Consider the following 27,037-nt stretch of genomic DNA (forward strand, 5'->3'; position numbering starts at 1 on the left):
CCAAAATGTATTTTCCAGACCGGCTCCTCGACTCTGATTGTATGACTGTTTCCACGGCAAGATGCTGGCTTCCGATTCCCAAGTCTAATACTTTCCAGGATGTATTCATGTATAAGTTACTCGAACTAATAGTGACATCTATGGCAGTCGGTGTTTGATCCAGTCTAACTGGGATATATGTAGGTGAACCATCGTTCAGGAGTAACAAGTCATAATCATTCACGAGTTGCATCAGAAGCTCTCCACGCTTGTCATTATTTTCGTTTCCCCAAAGGCGGTGATGAGCGTTAAGGTCCCCACCAATCAGTACTTTCCGGTAAGGTTGTAAGGTGCTGAAAATCTTCGATAAGTCGTCCTCAACTATTCGCTCTGACGGAGTTACGCTGCTGCCACCTTCAATTTGTTTACTCTGTGAGTGCAGAAGATAGGAATTTCTTCAAGAGTGAATGAGATAGCAAACATTTTAATATTTTTCCCCAAAATTCGCATACGGGCAGTTCAATGTGTGTGAAGAAGATGATTTAATTCCGTCAGGGCGAATAGTGTTGGTTCCGGTTGGGTTAATATATATGGACACTAAGACCAGATCTAGTGACAACACCCTAATAGCTACTGCTTAAGTGGAGTCGGACAGTGTGGGAATGGCTAGTTGTACATAATTGAAATTATTTTTTAAAAGAATCGCTGCACCTCCGTAGTTATCGAATCGAGAATGCAAAATTTCGTGGTATGACGAAATATGGTATTTGCGGGTCTTTTCTAAATCCGCATGTGTCCATGTTTCTGAGAGTAGTGACACATCATAATCATCTGCTGTCAACACTCGATGGAGCTCTGACTTATGTTTATGAAGACTTTGGATATTGCATTGCAATATCTTAAAAGAACTATTCATAGTGAAGAGGATTATATTATTGTTCTAGTGAAATCGAAGCATTGCTTCGAGATGACTTTGAATTTCTCTTTCACGTCCCTTGGAAGATCTTGTTGAATAAAAGTCGTGTAAAACGTCATAATTTTTTCGTTGAATTGCATGTGTGCTGTTTCCCAGGTTTTTTGCTGAGCTGCCTCAACCAGCTTTTCCAGTTTTTTTTTTTTTATTCTCGCTTATTTTCCGTCGGTCTAGTTCCGCCACTGTTGTGGCCAATCACCGACGCCCAGGAGGCGACTCCACACCCAGGACCCTAACTCACGACCCGTTTATTAACGGACCGGCGCCAACGGCTTTACTTCCTCATGCGATGGAAGGCGTGATCCTAGAGATTTTTCGCCTCAGAAAATCTCTCGGTGTCGGCTAGGATTGAATCTAGACCAGTTGGGTTGGTTGTGAGTGGATCACGCCACCTCACAACCATCGACACCTATGTCGGCGGTGGGATTCGAACCCAGGCGTCGAGCGTGGTTGGCGGAGACGTGAGCTTTTCCAGTTGTTTTTGCTCGGTTACGCGGTATGGGTTGTTCAGTCCAACACCATCACGTCGCTCTTGTTTCTCCGTGCTATTTCGTTGTTCTTTTTGGGCTAAGGATGCTTGCTGTTCGGTACTAAGTTCTTCTGTCGAAAGCCGTCGTTTGGTCGCCTTCTTTTTATCCTTTTCTTTGGGGTCCGACTTATATAATTTGACCACCGGCTGCATTTTTTTATCGAGGTAAGTTTGTTCTTTCCCACTGTTGCTTGAGATTCTCTGTGTTTTCGTTGACGACGGAAGCAAATGTTTCCGTTAGTGTAGGATATTCCTGTATGTTTGATAATAGTTCAAAAGGGTTCCTACTGTATACCGGATACAGATCGCGGGCCTCTGCGTATGTTAGATTACGTCTAGCCCGAATGTTGTTTATGTTTTATTGTTTTTTCTTCTCTGTGTTTGTTGCACAGATAGTAGTATTTGGAAAACCTTGTCTGTTGTAGGTTTATTTTCCAATTTAGAGAACCTTCATTCATATTTGAGCGAAGACAACTGCATGAACAAGGGAATTTCTTTTTATTCGACATCAACTACTAGAGGATAGATTGTTTGACTTTATCACAGATAATGGGCTGAATCCCAATTGAACGAAAATTTTACGAATTAGTAATCGTGGGATTTTCTAAACATGGTATACCTATACATAATGTTCGGGTATTTTGACATGCACGCAAAAACCTGACAAGCAGACAGTTTTTGATCCTCAATGACTTTTTTTTTATCACGATTTGACACTATTTCCCAAACCAAAAACACAAAACTAAACACTCGGCGGACATTGTTGCAGAACACATTCGGGATATCTAATACGAAAAAATCCAACTACTGAGGCGCTATTTTTTTAATTGTGATATTACCTACTCTAAAGAGTACATCCATACCCGGCCGACCGCTTGTACTTTGTATAATAGTGTTGATCTTCTGATGGGTTGCAGTTTTTGTCGTTTGGTCCGATAGTTGCATAGGTGCAATAGTTCGGGCTTCGGGTTGCTGAACTACCTGGACCTTCTGCTCCTCACTAAACGAGAAATCGTCCTCATCGGAGTCATCTTCCAGATTCATACGTTCGCGCATGTTGTTCAGTGCCTCGATTATATCGACAGCATCGACAGTTTTTCTCACCCGTTGGGATTTGTACGAATTGTTCAGTTTACCTTTCTTCACATTCAGTTCCCTAGATAGACGCCGTGGTGGGAGACGTCTTTTGGCAGTTACGATGGAACCGTCTTTAGCGGTTTTGAGGTTTTCGTCGGTTGATACTGACAAAGAATTTTTGCTCGGCGGCAAACGAGGCCTTTTGTAAAGATCATTCAGCAGGGAAAGAGCTTTCACTTTATCAGTCGCCTGTGTGGGTTTTACTTGATCGCGAGGTGGTCGTTTTGGGGGTCTGATTCTCGGCACGCTGGTTGACGGACCGTCTTGTATGTGTTGCTCAGCCTTTTTCGCTTTGGAAAGGAACGCTGTAAAACAAGGAAAAATTGTTTTTTATTCAGTATCATTACACCAATCGTGATTTTACCTCTATTGTTTCTTGTTACTGGTGTGGCACTTGAATCAGATGTGTGCATTGGAGCTTGTGGCACAAAATTTCTGCTTATTTCGTTCTCGATATCCTGAGGAGAGCTCGGACTAGGTCGAGGCGATTGAAATTGTGGCATAGTGGGATAGGTTCTTTGTAAAGAGTAACGCACAATATCTTCCAATGTTGAGTGCGGCGGATATTCGATGGACATTTGTGGAATCTCGACCACCGGTACGTTGTAATCATGTTCAACATCTTCATTTATTTCATCTACATAGTAGAAACAATTGCTTTCCTCATCGAAAATTTGAGAAGGTGTCTGAACGATCAACGAGTTAGTGTGATCCATTGTATTACAATCTGCATAAACTATTGTATCTTGAGAGGAATTCTCTCGACACGTTGCATTGTCCATGTTTTGCACGCTCTGTTTATATGCTTCTGTAATACGTAAAATATTATTGGCTCTCTGAATAACCTCCTGTAGACAATCATCATCCACTGGCGGAGTTTCGAAATTTTCCATCATGTTCTCGGTTTCTTCCTGTGCTTCAACTTCTGGCGGTTCTTCTTTAATAATAACATCATCATCGTCTATCACAATGATTTCATTATTATTTTGGAACTCCTCGTCACACTGTGTTGGTTGGAAGCGCAATCGAATGGGATCACTCTTCTCCCACAACTCTTGATGCAATTCAATCTCTTCCTCATTTGCGTCATTCAAATGGGTCCATCGCCACCATCGTTCAGTGCTTATAATCGTCGGATTTAACAATTTCAGCTTACCAACACGACTGTAGGTTTTCTTGGGCACCTCTATGAGGGCAGGTTCTACAATGAAATCTAACTGATCGACGGAAGAACTCGGAAACGATAAGTTCATGCTGCACTCGGCTTTCACCTCTTTGGACGCTACTGATGAGAAGTTCGTCTCAGAAATATTTGTAGCTTTAGACACATGGAGATCTAATGGTTCTTCAAAATCCAATGATTGTGACCTCCTCAAAGAATTTTTAAACAAATTAGGCTCATCGCAATATCCACCTGTTGGTGTTGCATTTAATTCTTCGATGACATAGTCTCCGATGTTGGTTACATGAGTCACTCTAGATTGCAACATATTCGCAGAGGAACGTGCAGAGACTACGCTGCATGTTTCCGACAGCGAAATATCAGCATTGTCTAAAAAGAGAATCAGGCGAAAATGGTTAAAAACAATTGCAACTTGGTAAAATTTGAATATTAATCAAAGATTTTTAAATTTGAATATTAATCAAAAATTTTCATAATATCATTTCAACTCACCATCATCGATATTATCATTCTCCACTTCATCATGGGGCAGCGGCGAATGTGGTTGCTGTTCTTGCGACAGCTGCTGATCATGGTCATCATTTTCTTGAAAGTCATCATGCTCATCGCTACGGCACGTTTCACCGTCGGCGCAATCGGTTTTAATCGGCAACGACTCGGTGCACTCGCGTTGTTCAAAGTTCTGGGGCAATAAAGACGGATTTTCTCTACATTCGTCTCGACTGTCATGCAATTCTGTTACTGCAAAGGAAAATGACGATGGTGGCGGGACAGCTGGTGGCAAATTGTCGGGATCAATCACGGTTATTTGAGCCACAAGATCTAGGTTCTCAGCTGGTGTCGTAACAGACTGCAAACATTGATCCGTTGACTGAATTACTGGTTGCACAATAACGGGAGAGCAAGTTGAAAAGGTAACTCTATCGACAGCAGTCAATGATTCCTTATTTGTCACACTAGTAGCGTGTGGCTGTGAATCATAGTCTGATGGATGACCGACTAAAAATGCTAATTGCAGCTGATAAGCTGTATTCATTTCAGTAGATGCGTGTTGTAGATTACTTTGCAGTTCACTTTGGTGTAGGACATCTATATTCGAAGAGGATGCTTCATGTAATTTTTCTTGAAGAGAAATCTGACTGATGGGTAAACTGGCAGTAGGTGAAGAGTTTATATCAAACGGACGATTCGCTAGATTAAGTTGATCCAGGCAGACAGTCGTTTCTTCTGCAAGTACTTTCGTTCGTTTTTTATTTCTGGATAATCTTGGGCTGTTGTAAAGTTTCGAAAGCTGCTCGAGAGATACTTGTTTTTCGATTCTGTCATTGGTAAGCTCAAGCTGTTGTATTGGTAATGTAAATGTAATGGAACTAGATTCTTGCTCATTAGATAAACGTTCGGTTTTAAAATCAGCGTCTCGAGGATTTTGCGCAACCAGCAGCATGGTCCAGGTAAAAAGCATCCGAAAACGGTCTTTAAAGGTTTCCAAAGCATTTTGGTATTCTGTATCATTTTCTTCACAAGCAACATCCTCCTTGCTTTTGACTACCGATTCCTCTGGATAAGTAGCGTTCAATACTACTCCTCGCAAACCCAGGAGGGTGTTGTAATTAGGAGGAAACAAAAAGCAATACATTGCCCTTCTTAGAAAAAATTCTAAGCCTGGATTGAGCTCCACTGTAAGACTTCTGCGGATCATTAACGCTTCCTCCGCTGTAACACGTTCCAAATAACTATCTAAATTTTTTACCGTTGCGGGACAATTTAACAACATGAAAATTGCCTTGTTATTGCTGAACACTCTCTGGTTATCCACAGGCGGACTCTGATCATTCATCTTATAGTGAAACGAATACTTCATTTTTTCGTATAAATGCTTTTTGAAGATACACTTCAAGCTGTTGAAGAAATGCGTTTTTTTCTTCACAGTCGTAAATTTTGGTACCTTATTCTGTTTGTTTGTTCCACTGGAAGACGGTTGTTCTTGTGCATCAGCCATCTCGGCTTCACCCGAAACGGGATCATTGCGAATATCTATAATAGTTTTAACCCAATTTTCATTCGTTACGCTAGATGATAGCTTTTTGTCTTTTCTGGGCACATCGTCTAATGTGGCATCGGGAAATTTTTCCAAAAATTTCTCAATTGTGTAATATCTCGTTCGACAGCTAAGTCTGGAGTGGTTACCCAAAACCTTCGAACAAGCCGCCCAAGATATTTTCCGTGGGCCTTCATCCGTAAGATTTTCTTTGATGAAATTCATCAGTCGCATATCGTCTTCAATAGTCCAACCAGAATGCTTATTCACGTATTTCAGCGTCTGATTGTAGCGGGCCCATATCTGGCGATTTGTTCGACCTGGAAGGAGATTCGGCTGGACGAAGCGAAAATCATCACCGTATTGCTGTACGTAGGCAATTATTATGCAGTCCTCTTCCGGGGTAAATTTAGCTTTCTTCGTTGGGCGCATCAACGTGAACATGTACCGGTTGTAGCATTGAATTTTATTCCGCAGCGGCATTTTTTCCACAACTTTGTTCCAAACAATGTTTGTCCCTATTCGATTTTCATCTACCAATTTTACTAATAGAGCATCCTCTTCGTCTGTCCATTTTGCGTGCTTGATCTGAGCCAACTCGGAGAAGGTAGTCTGATAATGTACAAAGCATTGGTATGGCGATCGTCCAGGCACATATGAGGCAATCGCTGCCCAATCCTGTCTTTCGTGGCTTTCAACTGCTTCTAACAATTGTCTCTCCTCTTCTGCTTTCCAAGCATCTCGTATCAATCCTGGCAGCATGTAATTATTCCAGATACCTATACAAGCCTCCACTGAATGACGTCCACTTATGTTAACATTAGAGATCCGTAACCAATCAATTGCAAATTTCCGATCTGGATACTCTTTGGGAAAGTTTTTCACTTTCTCCCACAGATCCGTTATTTCTATTCCTTTCAAGGAAACAATCTCCCGTCTTAATCTTTCCGCTTCCAAGCCATTACCAATCTTTTTAATTTTTAACCGATTTTCCACATCGATAAATTCAATAATTTGTTGCTTCACTCCTTTCAGAATATTGACCTTATCCTTGACCGTCCAATTTGTATCGGTAACTTCGAATAAATCCAGCGGGAAAAATTCTTTGAGTGCATTTTTTCGATACAGGTAATCCTCATTATGCGGTCCCGGATACAAGTCTTCATCCTTGAAGAACGGCTGTCCACAAATGTAACCCGAGGTTCGCGACTTTCCGGTCAGTGGCTTGCGATTGTTTCGATAATCATCGATTTGCTTTTCAATCTCAATTTGCCGCTCCTGACAGTGCGCAAGCAGTACTTCCAGTTTGTTCCGCAGCACCTTGAGCATATTATGATAACCGCTGTTTAACTTCAGAGCATTTTCGGTTGTAATGTTCACATCCTCACAGATAATATCTTTCGCAGTGGCCGTGTAATCGACTTCCTTCTGCTCTTTATCCTGGAAAGAAAATCCACTTTAACAGTTGATATCAGGGTGATCGACTGTAGACAATAGGTGTTTACTTCTCCCCACGTAGAATCATGCTCCGATTCCGATTCAGTTTGAAAACTTGGATAACTCTCCGGATCGGAACTGAGCTCTGACATGGCTGTTAGAAAACTTCTGTTACTTAGTCGTTGAACAGGTTTTTAATATGAATATCGTATATATAGGTAAATATAAACGAATAAAACTGAGATAAATTCTTCCGAAATATGAGCATTTCACCAAACGATTACGTTACGATTTGACAGTATGAAGCCAAAGTGAATAATGTTAGGTAGCTTATTACGCCCATGTGTTATGCCGTGTTCAGGGTTGTTTTTTTTCTCGAAAATTTCTTAAATTTTTTTATCGAGCAAACCAAGAATGTTGGATGGAAAAAATTTTCCCTGCAGAATATTTTAAAACAAATCATCATTGTTAGCTTTAGCTTTATTTTTCTTGATTTCAAACTTATAATTTGGCAATAATCTAATATGTTAACTGAACACCGTATTATTCATTTTTCTCTACGTGATGTTGATACATGATTTTGTTAATTTATCTTTTAATGTTTTCGTTAATTTTTTATTAGTAGCAACATAGCTTTTAGCTTTAAAAATTGAGCTTTTGGCCATTGAGGGCCATGTGATTCCTGGCTTTAGACTTCTTTCAGTTTTATATTGACAATATTGAGTATTAAAAAGCTGGATATAATCTATATGTATATGTCCTATATGTCCAACCATATGTATTCATACTATTAATTAAGCCCTGTTTAAAGTTTCAAGCGAAGTGAAAATCTCACACAAAACGTTCATTTTTTCACGCGCGTAAAAATGTACCCTGCAAAAATTTCACTTCGCTCGAAACTACAAACAAATTCGATTCAGCGAAATCAAAGGTTGTAGATGTCATCTTTTTCATTTGGGCTTACTTTTTTCACGCATGCACACACTAGCGAAAAAAGGAGCAGCTAGCGAAAACTTGACTTTTCAGCGCGTTTATATTCTGTCAGTTCCGGCTAATTTTCACTTCGGTCGAAGTGCTTCGCTTGGATTGTTGGTGAAATACATGGGTGGTTCCACAATTTTTAACTTTGCTTGGAACTGTAAACCATACTTTAGATTGGGAGCGTTGAAGTTGTTTCTATTCGGCGCATTTGTGTCAGTCAACAGTAGTGGCTACAGCACGACTTTAAGTTCTTCTCGTTCGATTATTTCTAGAGAAATTATGCCGTAGCCGTTAGCTAAAGAAAACGAAACGTCATTGCCATGATATATTGGGATTCTCCACGAAAATACTTACCCTCGATACAGACAAACAGTCGTTCCACCCCATACAAAATTCCAAAAAAATGTGGCTCCGATTAATATTCCGCGTAGCTGAAACTCATTTGAAATGACCGTTATCTGATCCACGAAATTAAATTTCGCAACACGTCTGTTCGTCTGTGCCCTCTATACCGTCACCACTTATACCCCGTTCACAGTACACCACATACATACCTGATATCAGGCGATTCGTGCTATAGAGGCCATAGCACCATCAATATCACCTGATATCCCATACAATCGGACTGTCATCAAATACCACCTCGGATATCATGTTCGAAAACCAATAATAACCACATTTCCAGCAGTTGGCAACACGGCCAACAGACATTTGACGCAACCCTACCAATTTCGCAATTCGCGTTGCATGCGAGAAAACAGGAAGGATGTATTTGTGCTATTTTCATCCCACTCCCACTCCCATTTTCATCAGCTCACTGTAGTGTGAACGCTCGAAGTGATATCCGATATCATCTGACGATATCAGGCGATATCCGGCGTAGTCTGACAAGGCATTAGTGTCGGAAAATAAAGCTAAAGTGGTAGTCTATTGTTGTGTAAAGGATTGGCCCACGCAATACTAGAGCAACAGATCGGACAACTTTTGTTTCTCACGCTTTTCGATCCACAGTGCATCCAAGTTGCGACCGTTCGTACAAACCTGAAGCTGTCAAAAGTTGAAATCAAACTGAAATCAGCTGATCGCAACTGTCTCGTGGATTACCTTATTTGTGTTGCACACAGAAAAATAAAAATACCCAAATATGCGCATTTTTGACGCAAATCAGCCCTTCTGTACTTTTGGGTAAAGGTGATTTACCAACTTTTGAGTACCTGCACGGAAGTCATCATTTAGGTAAAATCAGATACCTTGAATCATTAATATCAATATCAAAAACTCCATGCAAATTTTTAAACAAAATTAAATATTAGCATAAAATGCTGTTGCGTTGTTTTCAACAATTTTTATGCGTATTATCTACCTGTCGTGGAGACCCGTTTGTGGAATACGCGGGTATTTTACCAGCCTGCAGTTTACAGTTTAAGTGAAGTGAAATTCACGAGTTCACACTTCGAGCGAAGTGAAAATTGGCTGCAACTGACAGAATATAAACGCATGCAAGTTTTCGCTTGCTGCTGCTTTTTTCACTAGCGTTTGCATGCGTGAAAAAAGTAAACCCAAGTCAAAAAGATGAGATCCACAACCTTCGAGTTCACTGGATCGAATTTGTTTGTAGTTCCAAGCGAAGTGAAATTTTTGCAGGTTGCATTTTTCACGGGCGTGAAAAATTAACGTTTCGTATGAGATTTTCACTTCGCTTGGAAATCTAAATAGGCCTATAGCGACATCGCAAGGGACTGTCGTTATAGTGAAATGTCGCAATAATACAAAGAATTTTTGTATATATAGAACAGAAGGTACCATTGAGAATGTCGTTATAGATTTAGCAATGTCGTTATAGAAAGATTCGACTGTACTATTGTCGCAACAAAGAATGACAAGTATGAGTGTTGGTATGCCGTTATAGAGGAAGGTCGTAATAGCGAAAGCGAGTCGCAATAAAACGAAGAATTTTAGTATAAAACTGAGGGACCTTTTAGAGTGTCGCTATAGCGAGATTTGTCGTTATAAAAAATGATATTTTAGAAGGATTCAACTGTAGTTTAAATGAAACGCAATTATATTTCGGTTTGGACCGTCCTCAGCCTAAATATCTAAGTACAATTGCCGTTGCGTTTGCGACAATTTAACAGTTAGCGCATACATATTGTTTCAAATTAATGTCAACGGAACGCAAACGCATGCATTGTGCTAGGGCCATCCCGCATAATCAAAAACCATTGCTGCATTGGTAAGGATTTTAACTGTACTTAATGAAGTATGGTAACTGTTCGTGATAATGCCTTTCATCAGTTATAACTGTACTAAACTGAATGACTTAAACTATTTATATTCAGTATCCCCACATAGGATAGTGAGCACTGTTTGTCCACCACACCTTCAACGGTTGAAGCTCCATCGAAAAACAAAGAGAACCAGTATACGCTGTAGTCGCAGGTGTTTGTCAAACTATAATGAAAGGAAATCAAATTGGTCACAAATCTTTCGGCTTTAGTATTTATACAATCCTTTTTTCTATCCAGTATCTTCGAGCAGAACGATAATAAAGTCCACATTGCACGACGACGAATGCAAAACAGCGCCCTCGCAGCCTGGAAGAATACAAATATGACCAGTCACAAAAAGAAATGTGCAAGATGGCTGGCAAGTGATGATATCTGCAGCTGAAAAACAAAAACATGATTTCGCAAAAAAAAAGAAATCGCCACTGACAATCTTTATATTCAAAACAATATCACGACTATTCCACGAACGATTATCAGAATATAAATCAATATAAACATACCATTCATGAAATGATACCTGAACAACTGGAAACTACTGCACAATAACATATTTATACTATTTGAAGAATAGTTTTAGTACAAAATTTTGAATTATTAGTTTACCATATCGTGTATAATATCGAAAAAAATATGTTCGGGAAAATCGCTGTTTTTGAATGGTAACCATACCTAACGCCTAGTTCACCAAATGGTTATTTGTCAGTTTACTATAAACTAGATGGTCAAAACTAAAGCTGATATGGTATGTAAATGGTTATGTGACTGTTTTATAAATGGTTAAGATACTATACGGGAAACAATTCGTGTATGGTATTTGTTTATGCGGGATTACATTATGACATTGGATACTACACGCTCGTAAATAATAACTCATGAACTGAGCAACTCTAACTCAGTTTAGAACAATGTTCTCAGACGTCAAAAAATGAGTAGAAGTCCTTTTTGATTTTGAGTAACTTTGACTCACTTTTTGGGTTCCCTTCATATAACTTCTTTCTGAGTAACGTCGCATATAACGACGTCCATTTTGAAAGATGATTACGATGTGCTTCAGTTTGTGACATATGTTTTTAATTGTGTGTGCCTCAGAAGGCATTATAACTGTTTACTTTTATTACAAGGTAATTATTGATGAACATGTGGTGTCGTTTACTGGCCGTGGCGGATTTCTAGCCAATAATGAAACTGAACTGTACCCAAAAAATGAGTAATGTCGTACTCAAATTTTGAGTAATAACGACTCATTTTAAAGACGCCTAGTGTTACTCAGTTTTGAGTATTTGTAAAGTTACTCAATTTAAGAGTTGTTCCACTTTTTACGAAAATGCGTCAAATGTTACTCATTTTAGAGTCATTATTTACGAGCGTGTATGTATATGTCGTTTTGAAATGTTACACTTGAAGCTGTTTCGAAATTTGAGAGCGAATTGATTTTGTTCTAATCTAACCCTGTTCGGGCGAAACATCTAGCCTGACAGCTCGGTTTCGCCTTAGCGTACAGGCTTTGGCCTCGGGCAGGTAGGATTGTTTTACTGCTGTAGGACGCTTTCAAATAATTGATAGACAAAATTCGCTTTGGTTTCGATTTTGTGTATAGATTTTAACAATTTATCAAAAACACCACATTTAAAATGTCCCTCAAAACGTACGGCGACAAGCCGGTAAGCTTCCAAATCGAAGAAAATGGAGAATATTTCTGCATCGGCTCAGAGGTGAGTTGCCTTGTTACTTGTGTTATGGCCGCTCGTTGCATGATGGCTGCTGTTTTATTTTCAGGTCGGAAATTATCTTCGATTGTTTCGTGGTTTGCTATATAAAAAGTATCCTGGCATGCTCCGGCGTACACTGAGTCCCGAAGAACGAAAAAAGTTGCTTGACTCTGGAATAAGTAATCAATTCCTGGCGAGTTCAGTTTCTCTACTGAGAGCAAATGAAGTTCAGGATATCCTCGAAGGAAACGATGAAAAATACAAAGCCGTGTCGGTTACAACATCCGAGCCGCCTGCTCCACGGGAGAGCAAATCAAGTAAAAAACAACCCCCTTGGGTTCCCACGATGCCGAATTCCAGCCATTTAGATGCTGTACCGCAGGCCACTCCAATTAACCGGAATCGAGTACACAACAAAAAGATTAGAACTTTTCCCATGTGTTTTGACGATACAGATCCCACGTTAAATGTCGAGAATGCTTCACAGACAGAAATTCTTGTTCCCGTTCGGTTGGATATGGAAATCGAAGGTCAAAAATTACGTGATACCTTTACGTGGAACAGAAACGAATCAATGATCACTCCGGAGCAATTTGCCGAAGTTTTATGTGACGATTTGGACTTAAATCCGACACCATTCGTGCCGGCCATAGCTGCTGCAATTCGGCAGCAGATTGAAGCTTATCCCAGCGAACCAGTAGTTTTGGAAGAGGGCTCTGACCAACGAGTTCTGGTTAAGCTCAACATTCACGTGGGCAACACGTCTCTGGTCGATCAAGTCGAGTGGGACATGGCTGAGAAAGAAAACAATCCAGAGGATTTTGCTGTCAAACTGTGCGCTGAGTTGGGCTTGGGTGGGGAATTTGTGACCGCTATATCCTACTCGATTCGGGGTCAATTGTCCTGGCATCAGCGCACTTACGCGTACAGTGAAGCGCCCCTGGCAACGGTTGAAGTACCCTTTAGAGCACCGAGTGATGCAGACCAATGGGCACCGTTCCTGGAAACACTAACCGACGCCGAAATGGAGAAAAAGATCCGAGATCAGGATCGTAACACGCGACGAATGCGTCGGTTGGCTAATACCTATACGTAAGCGGCTCGTTCCGGCAGGAGTCATGGATATACTTGTATCTTTTCTTTAATGTGCTAGATTATTAGTTGATAAGAGACGCTCATCGTCTGTATTGCTATTACAAATTAATAATTCATAAAATATATGTCTACTGTGGAACTGTCCATTTATGCACAAAATAGTTTTTTTTTTAGATTTTTGATTTGTTCTACCAAATTCTCAATTATAGTTAACAGTTATCAAATATAAGTTTAGTAAATTTTTAGGGTACAGAGCTTTACTTTCTGTATGACTGAATTGTGCGGCGGCGCACAAGCAAGTTTTTGTTGACAACTCAAAATCGATATTTTTCCATTCTGCCTGGCATATCTCCATCGAGTGAAACTCCCTAATTCAGCCCGGAACATCGTTGCAATGCCAACAAAACAAAAAGCAAGCTCGAACAATGCTAGGGATGGTAATTTACATCAACGTTGCAATTCAACAAAGCCTGTATTATCTATTTTGCAGAGGATTTATCTTCGGAATCGGTGGAAGTCCTTCGCGAGCGATTGAACCAAATGAAGAGATTGATTGCCGAGCGGCAAAACCAGAACACTAGTGGCAGCGCTTCCGATCTTTGGTCTCCGCCTATACGATCCAGTTGCAGTGGCATCATCGACGGCAATTTCCTATCGATGGCATTCGGGGGCGCATTGATCGTTATTCTGTCGGTGTCGGTGTATGCTTTCTATAATTTGTACCATGCCGTACTGAAGAAATTTCCCTCGCAACACACCGAGTTGTAAACTAGTGAGGGCTGAGCTCCGTTTGATGTGCCAAGAGAGTGGAATAGTGTGATTTTTTATATCTGTATAGACGATCGTTTGGAATTGTTCAATGCATTTCAGAACTTGAGTTTTTCCCTGACTCCTAATAAATAAAACAAGCCTGAATGTGGGCCAAATACTGCAGCTAATCTAGAGTGCATGATATTTAATGAGAAAATTGTACTAGATTAAAAAATTAAACAATAAGTGCAAAGGTAATAGACTACAGAAGCGCTCATCATTATACATGAGTTGTACGAACAATTATTCTTACATTTCAGTTTATTTTTATTTGGATTGGAAAGATGATTGACGGTCTTTTTACTGAAAACCTATACTGCTTCCTTTTTGTTGAAGTGCCGGAAATCTCTTATTTCGCTCAACCGAATTTAGGAAAGCTTTTGCGTATTTACACGAGAAACTCAATAGACTGTTTTATTTTTCATTAGTACCCATGGCTTCAGCCAACGACGAAGATTGGGCAAAAAAGAAACACCAGTTAATAGATTTCAGTACTGTATTATCGCGATTGCTCCACCGTGGTCCTTATCATTTGCACCCGGGGGCTATCAAATCCAAACGACGAGCGCATGAGTTTTCTTTTCTTTAGCAGTTTCTAGTCCGTTCAAATAATTTCTTAAGCCTGTATTACACTCTTTGTCTAATGGTCAAATATTTGACCTTATGACATAATGGTCAAATTTATTTGACATCATGGTTGTTGTTTGCCCGTGTTTGCCCCATGTTGAAATTGGAGAGTGACAAACAATTATCTTTAACCAAATTTTTATTTGTCAAAAAGTGACAAATATTTGACGCTTGGTCAAAGAGTGTATTAGAGCCTTTATCCAGCTTTCTACGCGCCATAATGGCGGACGCTATAATGCAAAGTTCGTAATAAATTACCCATCCTTTTGACAACTCTGCTTACGTCAGTTCGAAGTCTTCCATAGACCTTTTTACGTACGAATGTATTAGTGCACCTAGTTGAGGAAAGTATTTACAAATCGCCTTTTTGTTTGCTATGCTATGTTTTTGGCAGCTGGACAAATATTCAGTTGAATACTTGTTATAAGTTCTAAACTCGTTTCTGAATGAATTTCTCATTCGTGATCATGAATCGGGGAAAGCTGCTTAACATTATCGACCAAAAATGGTAAAAAGTGATAAAAAGTCGGAGCAACGAGATGCGTTGATTTACATTTTGGAGGAAACAAAAGCAACTTTACATGAGTTTACACGTTCATTAGTGTGCGTAGGTGAAAAGTCACTTATCTCTATATATTTTATCGAAAGAAAAATATATCTGGCAACATTTGTGTTGCCAATTTTTCAGAAATCGTAAATCTGACGTAAGCAGAGAGGTTCGCATATTACGAACACGCATTATAGCGACCGCCATTATGGTGCGTTAAAAGCTGGATACACAGCAGAATTGGGTTGTTTAGCTTTTTTTTTATATCATCTGAAAGATATTGTCGATTGTGGGAGAATTTATCTCGCAAGATGCATGAAAAACGCCGTTTAAGTGCGCGGGTATAACCAATCATGTTGGAGTCTTCTACAAAAAGTGCGCAAACCCAATTTCCGCACTTTTGTAGAAGATATTACCGCGATTAGACGGCTCGCGCTTTTCTACGAGAATTTTCCGCGAAAAAATTTGTCGCAATCAAAAATATGCATTTTCTAAGTAAAACATGATTGAAAAAAAAAATTCTATCTTTGTCCTTCGCTTTTCAAATCACGATTAAATACTGCTCGAAATCACTACAATGACATTTCGCCCACATACTTAGACATACGTAACACTGGCGATTTTTTTTTTGTACTCTTTGCCCCACACCACCCGGTACCAACACCAGTATGAACTGCTCGACGAAAATGAACGCAATGAATTTTCTTCAAAGCGGCTCTACTCGAGCCCTCAACAAAATCCCTTACGAAACTGTCAAAAAGTTGTTTACAAAATCAATGCTGCATTTTTCGAGTGGGAACGAGACAAATGCAGGGCTGCGCAGGTACACAACCTCCATAAACTACTCAAACAGAGGTTTTTTTTACAGAGGTTGGTACTTTCGAGTAGTTCATTTTGTACCAACTTTTTTGGAAGATTTCTTCCTGAGTGTTACGTATGTCTTATGTATGTGGTTCGCCTATATATACCAACTGTCATTGTAGCGATTTAGAGTGAATTTTTATTCTTCATTTAAAAATCGAAGGATAATGATATGAAGTTTTGACAAATCACGTTTTGCTCAGAAAATTACACTCTTTCAGATGATATATAAAAATCGGAAATCCGTGAATAGCTAAACAACCCAATTATATGGTTGTAACACGGATTAAAGGGAATGTCAGGAAAAAACGAAAATCATTGATTTTAGTCCAGCTATAAATCATAAAATATATCAAATTAAATAAAACAATAGATTTATTGCCAAAATTTTCTTCAAATGAATGGTCTTGCAAACACAAATACATTGAAGTTACTTTTAACACGGAGGCGGTTCTCAAATGTTTCAAAGCTCGAGTATTTAGTTTTCGAGCAGTTACAATTGGGTTGTTTAGCTATTGACGGATTTCCGATTTTTATGTATCATCTGAAAGAGTGTAATTTTCTAAGCAAAACGTGATTTTTTAAACTTTATATCATCATCCGTCGATTTTTAATTTTTAATTAATAAAAAAATAAATGGCGCACTGTCATTGTAGCGATTTCGAGCAGTTTTAAATCTTGATTTAAAAAACGAAGGACAACGATAGAAATTTTTTTTTAAATCACGTTTTACTTAGAACATGCAGATCTTTCAGATGATATGAAAAACTGATATAGCGAGCTAAACGAGGGAATGCCTTTTCCTATCCCTCGCTGTACATTTGACAGAGTAGAACATCGAAGGTACGGAAACGTCAAACCTGATACGAAAACGTTACACCTGATACAAAAACGTCAATATCGGTCGAATTGTTTTCATTACTTTGCTGTTTCGGTTGGGGCTTAGCCCTTGCGCTTCTCAAGTAGACACCGTGGACCTGGTTATTATCCAAAAAGTGACAAAACTATTTATAAAAAACTCTTTATAACTTATATATGAGCTTTCCGTTCGAAAATCAGGGAGCGACGAGACTTTTGTATCTCTAGCAAACACAAGCAAGAAAACAGAAAAGAACAAAATTATCAGATTTGATGTTTCTATGTTGTACTCGATGTTATAACCCATAGCACATTCCCTCGGAGCTAAACAACCCAATTGTTTTCCAAAAAAAATCATCTGGCATCTCTGATTGTCATCGGAAAACGTGCGAGTTGTTTTGCCGAACATTGAAACCAGCATGTTTTTATTTGTGCATCGGTATTTATAATCATAAGAAACTGAACTCTTTCCCACTTAAAATCAAACCAAATATATCTTCAAAATATGGGCCTAACAAAGCAGTATTTGGCCTTCAAGCCAGTGTCCATTTTCAACATAATTGCCAGTGGTCGAGCGAATGTTTCGTTTGTCTCTATAGGCGGCGAGGATGGCCACTTCGTGGCTGTAGCTGCAGCCGAGAAGGTTCTGATTTGGAACACAAGGTAGGCACGTTGCGATTATGTTAAACTGTTGTAAATCTCGTTACTAAAACTCTTCAGGCGTGGCGAAAAAGTCCTCGAGTTAACGAGAGATAAGCAGGAAGTAACCTATCTCCGACCCAGCCCTGACCAGAAGCATTTGGCCGTCGGTTACGTAGACGGAATAATTGAGGTATTCAATTTCGAAAGCCGTCAATCGATCTGTACATTCGCGGCACATCGATCAGCGGTTAGTGCCATGAACTACGACCTTATCGGGCTGAAGTTAGTGTCTGGTGGTTTGGATAACGATTTGGTGATCACGGACGTAGTGGCCCAAAGTGGAAAATGTCGTTTAGTAGGACACAATGCACCAATAACGGATGCCTGTTTTATGCAAAAATATCATGATTTTGTGATATCCAGCTCTAAGGATACACAAATCAAGTTTTGGAACATTGAAACGCAATGCTGCTTCAAGACCATTATTGATCACCGAAGCGAAGTTTGGAGTATTGTTTTGATGAAAAATGATGATTTTCTTGTGGCTGGATCGGGTGATTCTCAGCTTGCAGTGTACAAAATTACTGAAAATGTCAACAGTTCTTCACAGGAACTCTCTGGTTCTCCAGATGATTTGTTGTTAGAGTCGGAAACAACTTGCCCCATTCGATGCGTTTTGGCAGGGCATATACAAAGGTTCGGCTTCGGCAGGACGATGAATCTGATTGCCGAGAGTGGTGGACAGATTTTGGGCTGCCATGGTTCAGATCGTAAGATTGAGCTCTTTTATTTCTACAACGATGATGAAGCATTAGCACGGCTAACGAAACGTCTCAAAAAGCTGGACGCTAAAGTTGATAAACAGACGACAGAAAATACGGCCCAGCGTCAGCTATCGTTGGTAGACGAAATTAAACGTTTGCCCGTAGTTGCAGTACCAGAAAAAATTAAGTCGTTTGACTTATTGCTAGGAACGACAGACGAACTTCGCATTTGCGTTACGTATATCAAAAATCTTATACAAGTGTATACTCTGAACATCGTTGAAAAGCACGCTGAGGTGAAGGTGCTTCACACAGTTCGACAACAAGGGCATTCTTCGGAGGTACGATGCGTCACCTTTAGTTCGGACAATCTGGCAATAGCTTCTGGTAGCGGTGAATCGCTCAAACTATGGAGCCGAGCATCGCAATCTTGTCTCAGAACCATTGAAACGGGTTACGTTATCAGCTGCTGTTTCGTGCCCGGCGATCGTCATGTGCTGATAGGTTTGAAAACGGGCGAACTGCTGATTGTGGACATTGTCATCGGAGAGATTATCGAGCGGATACAAGCCCACGAAAAGGAGTTGTGGAGTATCGTTCTGATGCCAGACTCGCGTGGCTGTGTTTCCGGTGGTGGCGATACAACGGTCAAATTCTGGAGCTTCGAGCTGGTAGCGGATCCCAATCGGAAGGACAACAGTGAAGTGAAGGTAAATGTTTTTGGGTAATTTTAGAGTCTAATCTTTTTAAACTTTTAAACATTGCTTTCAGATTCTGTCGCTACTTCACAAAAACACGCTAAAGATGGAAGAAACAGTCTTGAGCGTGCGTGTTTCCCGTAACAGCAAGTATATAGCCGTAGCTCTACTGGATACGACGGTGAAAATTTTCTTTTTGGACACACTGAAGTTCTACCTTTCATTGTACGGGCACAAGCTTCCTGTCCTCTGTATGGACATCTCATACGATTCAAGTCTAATTGTAACTGGATCTGCCGATAGGAGTATCAAAATCTGGGGAATGGATTTCGGTGATTGTCACAAATCGCTGCTCGGACATGATAACTCCGTTATGGGTTTGCAGTTCATCCCGAAAACGCATATGTTCTTTTCGTGTGGAAAAGATGGTAAACTGAAGCAGTGGGATGCAGATAGTTTCGAAAAAATTGTCACTTTGCCCGGTCATGTTGGTGAAGCGCACGGTCTGGCTGTAAGCCCAAATGGAAAGTTTGTCGTAAGCTGTGGGTCGGATCGAACGCTGCGACTGTTTGAACGTACAGATGAAACCTTGGTGCTGCAAGACGCCCAGGAAGAAGAACGTGAAGAGCTGGAGAACAATACATTGGCAACTGGTGAAGATTCTGGTATGCCCGGGCTGCCTGGTTTGAAATTACCTTCGAAAAAAACTATTGGAGCTGAGAAAGCTGCTGAAAATATTTTAGAATGTTTAGAAGTGAGTAAAAAATTTGAACAGGAAGAGAGCCAGAACGCAGTTCCTCCATTGATGTATGCCTATGAAGCAACCAATACGGACGATTTTGTACTGGCGGTCTTAACGCGCATTCGAGCAAGCGATTTGGAAGAAGCACTCTTACTTTTGCCATTTTCCGCCGTGTGTGATCTGTTGGAGCGCATTCCAAAGCTCACACAAACGCGACAAGATGCAACGGAAACTATTTGCAAAGTTGTGCTATTCCTGTTTCGTATCCATCAAAAGCCTATTGTCAACCATCAAATTTTGTTACCAGTGATACAGGAAATCATTGCGACACTCCAAGGTGCTATTGTCGAACAGCGAGACATGATCGGGGTGAACTTCCACGGTATGCAGATGCTACAACGTGAACTGGAAGCGAGTCAAGACATAACTTTGTTCCGAGATGCTACCAAGAACAGAAAAATGAAGGATCAAAAACGTAGAAGGAAAGAACTAACCAAGCGAACCTTCGTACAAATTAGTACGTAAGTGCTACACAATACAGGTAACAATTGTAACCGAAATTGATTTCTTTTCTACCTTCGAACTAAAATTGGGTTTAGTTATGTTGTAATGCTATAGCATATTATTCAAGACATTGGACTAACGTCTTCGTCTATCGTAATCGCGCTCTCGTTCATATTCGCGTTCTCGATTCCTATCGTAGTCTCGTTCCCGATAGTCTCTGTCACGATCCTTTTCTCGCTCTCTGTCTCTATCAGCATGCCTTCGATCACGATCATCTTGGCGATCTCTGTCATGACGTCGTTGACGGTCACGATCTTTCTCACGCGCTTCTCGTTCTTTGTAGCGATGATCGGCCAGTGGTCTGCAAAAATAAAATTTTGTTAGAAAAATTTTGAAATATGAATTAAACTGCCTTTCAAACTTACTCCCGCCGCTCGTAGTCCCGGCTTCTATCATAATCCCGGTGCCGCTCAGGACCCCGGTCTCTATGAGTTCCACCCGCTTCTTTTGGCTTCTCCATTTGTCGTTCCCTGGATGCCGATCGATCTCGTTTGCTCTCCCTGGTCTTGATAGTTTCCATTTTCTTTCCCCTTTCCTTAGCTTTCAGTGCCTCCGCGATTTCTTCCAAATTTTCATCGTCACTAGGCATTTCTTCGTCCAAATCATCGTCCAGAGCGGAAACTTTGGGTTCTAATTCATTATTCTCCTCTAAGACATGTCGCTTCTGAATACGAGGCAAAATGATATCGCAAACACGCTCCTCCCGAAGCAAATCGTCGATAAACTCATCCATGTGCACTAGCTCATAATGCCCCATCCTATTCTGTCGCCTGAGCTTGCGGTTGTCGTTGTACAACGGCTCCAGGTACTTGTAACAGTCTAAGGAAGACCCGGTTAACCGAAGATAGAACGCTCCTAGTGCTCGCACATACTTGAACTCTTCATTTTTGATAAACTCCACCACGATGTCCTTCTCAGGCTGAATTTGTAGCATTTTCAGCGTTAGACACAGAAACGGTGTGGGCTTAATATTTCCTCCAAATACGCCACCAAGAAAACGTATGTCCATTGCCTTGTCCACCAACAGTTCGGCGGTAAGAGCAAAACATTGCTCCTTCCAGTACTTGGAATCGTAGATGCGAGAACGGATGATTTTCTCGATCAAATACTGTGGATTGGTGCCGTGAACATTTTTGGCGTCCTTCACCGTACGATTCGCCATCACTGCGAAACGCGTTCAAGCTTTTTGGATACTGTTTAGCTGTTAAACTAAGTTAAAATAGTAATATTATAGGCAAGCGTCTAAAAAGATGTAAAATAACGAAAAGAACACACGAAAGGAATATTTTGTTGATTTCGCCGCACACGATTTGACATCGTTGACATCCCATAGCAGGGCTGCCAGTTTTATGTTTAATTGAAAATACAGGGTGGTAAAAACCTGGAATTCATTCTACGATCAGGGAAATCAGATAATATCAAGGAAAACTGAAAAATTATCAGGGGAAATTGTTTAAAAGATATGCGATTCTTTTTAAACGGCTCCTTAGCGCAAAACTGAATTTTTAGCATAAAAGGCTGACGCTGTCAAATCTCATACATTTGCTGCGTACCCAACATCTCAACGGTCCGCGGTTCCTCCGACAGATATGAAAAAGGTCCAGCAAAAATTCCATTTAACTTGAAATGTTTGCAGAAATAACTCCTCACTCTCACATTAAAAAGAGATAGCATGATGTCATCCCCTTCATTCGGGACCGCTACTGTTCGGTTCCAAATCTGATCGAACTTTTTCACTAAGATTTCGAAATTGGCGAAATTGCCAGGAGGGAAAGATGCTCGATATAGTAGAAAATGATAATTCGCGACTACGAAGCTCATAAAGATTTTAAAGGCTGCTCACACTCACGTAAACTCTCGTATAGATTGTCAGAGTATGCGTGTTGACAAAAGCAAAAATATTTCTTTCCTTTACTATCTTATGCGGAAAACCAAACAAATATCAGAGGCTTCGTAGTCCCGAATCACGTCACTTTCTCTCAACAGTAATGCTGGCTGGTAATGATATGAATATATCAAAATCAATAGATCAAACATTTGTGGTCGCAGTGATGAGTCCATACAAAGAAACCTTCAGCGACTCGGAACAATTGGTAACATACAGGTAATTGAAATTATTGACGCAAATTAACGAACTAGCGATCTAAGCTGTTGGCGTCGCCTCGTCCTCTAGAATAGGGGCCTATGGCCGAATTTTCAGCCGGGTAACTGAGTTTATGTTAGGTATGTAGCATATTTTTGGGCTTTAGGTTCAAGGCTTTCGTCAAAAATGAAACATCAAACGTAACCAGTTCACGGGTTTATATTTACAAACCGCCCTCCCCATCACAGTTCGCAGCATGCGACTTGTTTGCCATAACATCATTCTACCGTCTGAACCGGTCAAGCCAAATACTAACGCATGTTTCGGTACATTGGCTGTTCATACAAAACTGCTGCATATTGTCATTTTATACAACCAAGAATCGAGTTTTAAATAATGAATCTTGTTACAAAAGTGGATACAGATTGGTTATATTTCTTACTGCAGCAATTCGCCGATAGGTATATTTGCAACAATCTTGAACTGATCTTAGAGGGTAAATAAATAGGATTATAAAATAGCTTACTATATTATTACAGTTGTCGCTAGCTTGGACTAAATCAATAAGCAAAAAGAACAATGTAGTGCAGAAGTTTTTTTTTAGTTGGAAAAAATATGAAGTAATATGGCGAGTTTCATTTATTCAAAATGATAAGGTTATTATCAATCACATTCCTAAGCATTTACATTGCTTGCTGTAGACTTTGAATTCAATGTTCAGCTAGCTAAACGATTGATCCTATCTGAACGCCATTAATAGCTCCCAATATCGTACCTAATAATAATAATGCAATAAACTCCTACTAAACTAGTGATCTGTTAATTTGCGCTAAAATCGTAGTACGGGTTTATCGCGAAATAAAACCCTCATAATTTTTGAGTAATTTGACCCTAATCTGGCAAATCGATACTGATAATGGGCACAACCGGTTTGAGGTGATCACTTTTTTTGCTTAGCGCCTTTTTACCCTTTTTGCCGCCGTACTTTTCGAACTCTTCCAGCTGCACCGTGGTGTCCAGGGGAACGTTTTGACCTCCACTTTCTGTGTGATATGATATGTTTCCATATTCCTGCAGGCAAGGCAGTACGCCCAGTAGAAACTGACAAAAGCTTTTCCTTATACCAAACCACCCTGAAAAAAAAATAGATATCTATCAGTTATAAATCAATATTTTGAAGCAAAACTCCGAAGCTCACATTTATTGCCACCTTTGGCATTGAAACTCAATAAAATCAGAACGAAAAGCGCAACTAAGAGCGGTCCACAAACTGCAATAAAAGGCCAGTCTAGATCTTCGTCCAGCTTGTCCGCCAGTAACACCTGAAACACGAGGATCGGAAGCACTGTGGCGCAGTTGCCAATTGCTGAGTTAATGGCCGATTTCTTTTGCTGTGAAGAAACCTCGGGCGTTCTCAGCAGGATTCCACAAAAGATTATACTATACAACACCGCCACCAGGCTCAGGCAAAGAACAATCCACAAAGGTACGAACACTACTTCCCAGCTCCAGGAAACGAACCCGTCTAGCTTAAGTGGTAGAAATACGAACTGAAGAGCGTTCACTGCGCAAAATAGTTCCAACTGAAAGGAAGAACAGGAATTGATTACTTTTATACTAGTTTGGGCTTGTTTCCTATGCAACCTCAAATGAGCGGTCGTGTTTAACAGCCCATACACAAGCACCAACGCTGGCGACGCTACCAAAAATTAGAGGGATAAACACCAGGACCCAGAGGTGTCGGCCAGATGTTAACCTATCACAGGCCAGTAACTCGAACATTAGCAGAATCAAATGAAGTGAAAGTGATATTAACATTGCCTTGAAGTGAGAATAAGAGTCTCCTTCGACTCTACGAAGAGGTTCATAAGGAAAATATTGGTTATAAACAATTTTTGAGAATAACTCGTTGCTATACCTGTAATGTGGGTAGCGACACCATACTACTGCACCAACGATCGCACCCAATGTGGCAACAGATTTCCATAACCAGAGCGGTATAAATATCACCCAGTACGGCCAGTCTATAGGATTGAAACTTTTTTTTATCTCGAACTCAAATAAATCTTATCTGTATCAGCTTACCTAAGTAATCATCTAATCGGAGGCTAAACAAAACCGTAAATGTAAACAAACAGCAATGCACCACAAATTTGCTAAAACAAAAATAGAAAGGCAGAGACATATTGGCAACAAATCAATATTTCATTGAAGAATTTATTTAAATGGGAAACCTTGAAAGCATAAGAATCTAACACCGAAATCGACACAAGGCAAGAGTCACCACATCAGCGAAAGTTCAGCTTTTAAACTAATTCAGCTTACCTCGGATTGAAGTCCTGGAACAAAGATTGAAGGTTCATTGTATGGCTGGTACTGCTGTCGGGTTATGTGTGCATGATTACGGAGAAAAGGGAAAAACTGAAAAATTTGCTAAACAAACTTTTATCTTTCAATGATCAAGTGAAACAATCGCGAACTTTTTTGACCAGTGGTCAACGAATAATCATTCACCACAGCGATTTTCGGATAGATTTCCTTGGTTTTGACAGTTGCACGGAGACTTTCTGTTTTTATTCCGCGTTTCCAATTTCGCCCCAGTGCTAAAACGTTGGGCAAAGTATTTGCGAGGGATGGAGCGGGTAAATCGAAAATAATAAAGAACCGCGAAAAAGAAGGAGTAATTTTTGAGTCCTGGAAAATAAAAGTAAAAGCAACGTTTTCGCGTGACGCTATTCGCGACTACGAAGTTGAAAGAGATTTTGAAGGCTGTTCGCACCAAAGCGAACTCTCATATGCAATTGTCAGAATGTGTGTGATGACAAAAGCAAAAATATTTTCTTCCTTCGTTTTCTCATGCAAAAACCAAACAAATATTAGCACCTTCGTAGTCGCGAATTGTTGTGCAAAGGAACATTTTGATTTTATTTGATTTTTATTAGAGAGTCTTTAACTTGAAAAGTTATTCAGTTCTAATTCTAAGTGATCTTTTCATTTTGGAACATGAAATATTTTATATAAAGCAAAGTCTTGGTGCTACATTCCGTATCGGAACTTGACCTTCTGTGAAGTCTGTGTATAGCGACCCTCCCAACTGGTCTTGTGGCACAGAGAACAGACGTTCATCTTCTTTTCAAAAAAAGTGTAAAAACTTACAACCGTCATTTACCACTAAGTGGTAATGCTCCCGCTATGTGGCGCTTTTGTCACTTACAAACCAAGCACTGATATCGATAAAATATCGATACAGCAATATTTATGCAGTGCAACTGGGGCACCACAAGACAGATGTCGTTAGTGTATTAACGTATTTTGATTCAAATTTTTACACACGATTTTCAAATTTCTTTATATAAACATGAATGTCTGTTCTCTGTGCTGCCCCTGTTTACATAGTTGACGTAACAACCAACACGATCATTGCGATAAAAACGCGTTTTTGTTATTTTAACCCAAATCATTATATTGAGATACAATTTCAACAAAATAGTCTGTCAATTTTATGAAGATTGATGTTTGAAAAGAGGCCCCATGGATTATACGAGTCAACCCGTGGTAATTGATCCAGAAAAACCGCTACGCCAGTTTATGTGAATAAACATGTATTTTTCTCGCAGATTGTTCGCATAGCTTGGCGTAAAAACTTGACTACTTTCTACTTTGCCTTGCAGTTGATTCAGTTTTATCAATCGTGTTTCGGTCAAACGTTAGCTATTGTCCATCGGCAGTTTCAATTAGACAAACACGCAAAAACACACATACAAACACACAAAAAAATATGCAGACTTACATTTACGCTAAGGTGGGTGATAGTTACATGGAAAAATGCAAATTTGACGGCACAGAGCCAGGACAAAGTTTTTCTTTGATTCAATTTAGGCCCCCAGACAATGCTAAACCTTCCGGATATGGATTACTTGTGCCTCTGATTGGTGCATTACATATGCATGTACATAAATTTGTATGAAAATTAGTATAGGAAAACTTTTGCGCATGTTTCTTTCTAGAGAGCTATCAATCAATACACTTCCGGTAGTGTCAGGATTGTTTGGAGCCCCAAATAGAACCTTAAAAACGTTCTGGCAAATCGATTAAGTTAACCCACCGTAATATACACACACGTTTTAATTATTTCATCTGATGCAAATATCCACTAGTAGGGGGAAAGGACACGGTAACTTTACACCTTCCTGAGGCTGAGTGTTTTGTGAAAATATTAATTTACAATACAATTATTCAATCTCACTTTCCCCTTTACCCCTTTCCATAGAACATTTGTCGAATTAAACGACTTAACTTAGACAAACAGACAGTTGTTAGATAGTCGAATGAAACGACTTAACATAAACAATTGCACCTTGTATGGAGTGACGCCAGTTTTTGCAACCAATTGGCAGTTACGCCAAAACGTTTTTCCAATATTTCTCAAAAGTTTCAGAACAAAATGGTTTTCTTTTTGTTTGTAGTGTATGTATCTTAGGGAAAGGAAGCT

The 27,037-nt window shown here is 39.9% G+C and overlaps 6 protein-coding genes across 6 annotated transcripts; 3 read left to right on the forward strand and 3 right to left on the reverse strand.

Annotated features, from left to right (window-relative positions):
• Positions 1 to 2,015: 2,015 nt before the first annotated feature.
• Positions 2,016 to 7,567, reverse strand: LOC129732092 (uncharacterized). Its single transcript, XM_055692607.1, has 4 exons — positions 7,345 to 7,567; positions 4,294 to 7,279; positions 2,983 to 4,170; positions 2,016 to 2,923 (listed from the first exon to the last, which is right to left on the reverse strand). The coding sequence occupies exons 1-4, from the start codon at positions 7,426 to 7,428 to the stop codon at positions 2,286 to 2,288; spliced, it is 4,896 nt and encodes a 1,631-aa protein (XP_055548582.1). The 5' UTR covers positions 7,429 to 7,567; the 3' UTR covers positions 2,016 to 2,285.
• Positions 7,568 to 12,028: 4,461 nt separating this feature from the next.
• Positions 12,029 to 13,508, forward strand: LOC129732095 (SWI/SNF-related matrix-associated actin-dependent regulator of chromatin subfamily B member 1). Its single transcript, XM_055692610.1, has 2 exons — positions 12,029 to 12,257; positions 12,322 to 13,508. The coding sequence occupies exons 1-2, from the start codon at positions 12,177 to 12,179 to the stop codon at positions 13,348 to 13,350; spliced, it is 1,110 nt and encodes a 369-aa protein (XP_055548585.1). The 5' UTR covers positions 12,029 to 12,176; the 3' UTR covers positions 13,351 to 13,508.
• A 120-nt stretch (positions 13,509 to 13,628) lies between these two features.
• LOC129732099 (uncharacterized) lies at positions 13,629 to 14,287 on the forward strand. Its single transcript, XM_055692615.1, has 2 exons — positions 13,629 to 13,786; positions 13,840 to 14,287. The coding sequence occupies exons 1-2, from the start codon at positions 13,744 to 13,746 to the stop codon at positions 14,115 to 14,117; spliced, it is 321 nt and encodes a 106-aa protein (XP_055548590.1). The 5' UTR covers positions 13,629 to 13,743; the 3' UTR covers positions 14,118 to 14,287.
• Positions 14,288 to 17,165: 2,878 nt separating this feature from the next.
• On the forward strand, positions 17,166 to 20,452 carry LOC129732093 (WD repeat-containing protein 3). Its single transcript, XM_055692608.1, has 3 exons — positions 17,166 to 17,715; positions 17,773 to 19,168; positions 19,230 to 20,452. The coding sequence occupies exons 1-3, from the start codon at positions 17,558 to 17,560 to the stop codon at positions 20,421 to 20,423; spliced, it is 2,748 nt and encodes a 915-aa protein (XP_055548583.1). The 5' UTR covers positions 17,166 to 17,557; the 3' UTR covers positions 20,424 to 20,452.
• A 40-nt stretch (positions 20,453 to 20,492) lies between these two features.
• Positions 20,493 to 21,800, reverse strand: LOC129732097 (pre-mRNA-splicing factor 38). Its single transcript, XM_055692612.1, has 2 exons — positions 20,828 to 21,800; positions 20,493 to 20,763 (listed from the first exon to the last, which is right to left on the reverse strand). The coding sequence occupies exons 1-2, from the start codon at positions 21,622 to 21,624 to the stop codon at positions 20,538 to 20,540; spliced, it is 1,023 nt and encodes a 340-aa protein (XP_055548587.1). The 5' UTR covers positions 21,625 to 21,800; the 3' UTR covers positions 20,493 to 20,537.
• Positions 21,801 to 22,746: 946 nt separating this feature from the next.
• LOC129732096 (transmembrane protein 185B) lies at positions 22,747 to 25,116 on the reverse strand. Its single transcript, XM_055692611.1, has 6 exons — positions 24,871 to 25,116; positions 24,631 to 24,701; positions 24,464 to 24,569; positions 24,190 to 24,397; positions 23,744 to 24,128; positions 22,747 to 23,678 (listed from the first exon to the last, which is right to left on the reverse strand). The coding sequence occupies exons 1-6, from the start codon at positions 24,906 to 24,908 to the stop codon at positions 23,437 to 23,439; spliced, it is 1,050 nt and encodes a 349-aa protein (XP_055548586.1). The 5' UTR covers positions 24,909 to 25,116; the 3' UTR covers positions 22,747 to 23,436.
• Between the last annotated feature and the right edge of the window lie 1,921 nt (positions 25,117 to 27,037).

The sequence above is a fragment of the Wyeomyia smithii genome, chromosome 3, assembly GCF_029784165.1.
Source record: "Wyeomyia smithii strain HCP4-BCI-WySm-NY-G18 chromosome 3, ASM2978416v1, whole genome shotgun sequence".
In the NCBI taxonomy this organism is placed as follows: Eukaryota; Metazoa; Arthropoda; class Insecta; order Diptera; family Culicidae; genus Wyeomyia; species Wyeomyia smithii.

Excerpts from the sequence above, each read along its gene's own strand:
- LOC129732092 (XM_055692607.1), bottom strand. The coding sequence starts at position 7,428 with ATGTCAGAGCTCAGTTCCGATCCGGAGAGTTATCCAAGTTTTCAAACT. Across the intron at positions 4,171-4,293 it reads GAATGATAATATCGATGATG|ACAATGCTGATATTTCGCTG; the intron begins GTGAGTTGAAAT and ends TTCTCTTTTTAG. Across the intron at positions 2,924-2,982 it reads AGTAACAAGAAACAATAGAG|CGTTCCTTTCCAAAGCGAAA; the intron begins GTAAAATCACGA and ends CTTGTTTTACAG.
- LOC129732095 (XM_055692610.1), top strand. The coding sequence starts at position 12,177 with ATGTCCCTCAAAACGTACGGCGACAAGCCGGTAAGCTTCCAAATCGAA. Across the intron at positions 12,258-12,321 it reads ATTTCTGCATCGGCTCAGAG|GTCGGAAATTATCTTCGATT; the intron begins GTGAGTTGCCTT and ends TTTTATTTTCAG.
- LOC129732099 (XM_055692615.1), top strand. The coding sequence starts at position 13,744 with ATGCCAACAAAACAAAAAGCAAGCTCGAACAATGCTAGGGATG. Across the intron at positions 13,787-13,839 it reads CTCGAACAATGCTAGGGATG|AGGATTTATCTTCGGAATCG; the intron begins GTAATTTACATC and ends TCTATTTTGCAG.
- LOC129732093 (XM_055692608.1), top strand. The coding sequence starts at position 17,558 with ATGGGCCTAACAAAGCAGTATTTGGCCTTCAAGCCAGTGTCCATTTTC. Across the intron at positions 17,716-17,772 it reads GTTCTGATTTGGAACACAAG|GCGTGGCGAAAAAGTCCTCG; the intron begins GTAGGCACGTTG and ends AAAACTCTTCAG. Across the intron at positions 19,169-19,229 it reads AGGACAACAGTGAAGTGAAG|ATTCTGTCGCTACTTCACAA; the intron begins GTAAATGTTTTT and ends CATTGCTTTCAG.
- LOC129732097 (XM_055692612.1), bottom strand. The coding sequence starts at position 21,624 with ATGGCGAATCGTACGGTGAAGGACGCCAAAAATGTTCACGGCACCAAT. Across the intron at positions 20,764-20,827 it reads CGGGACTACGAGCGGCGGGA|ACCACTGGCCGATCATCGCT; the intron begins GTAAGTTTGAAA and ends TTATTTTTGCAG.
- LOC129732096 (XM_055692611.1), bottom strand. The coding sequence starts at position 24,908 with ATGAACCTTCAATCTTTGTTCCAGGACTTCAATCCGAG. Across the intron at positions 24,570-24,630 it reads CCGATTAGATGATTACTTAG|ACTGGCCGTACTGGGTGATA; the intron begins GTAAGCTGATAC and ends TCAATCCTATAG. Across the intron at positions 24,129-24,189 it reads AACACGACCGCTCATTTGAG|TTGGAACTATTTTGCGCAGT; the intron begins GTTGCATAGGAA and ends TCTTCCTTTCAG.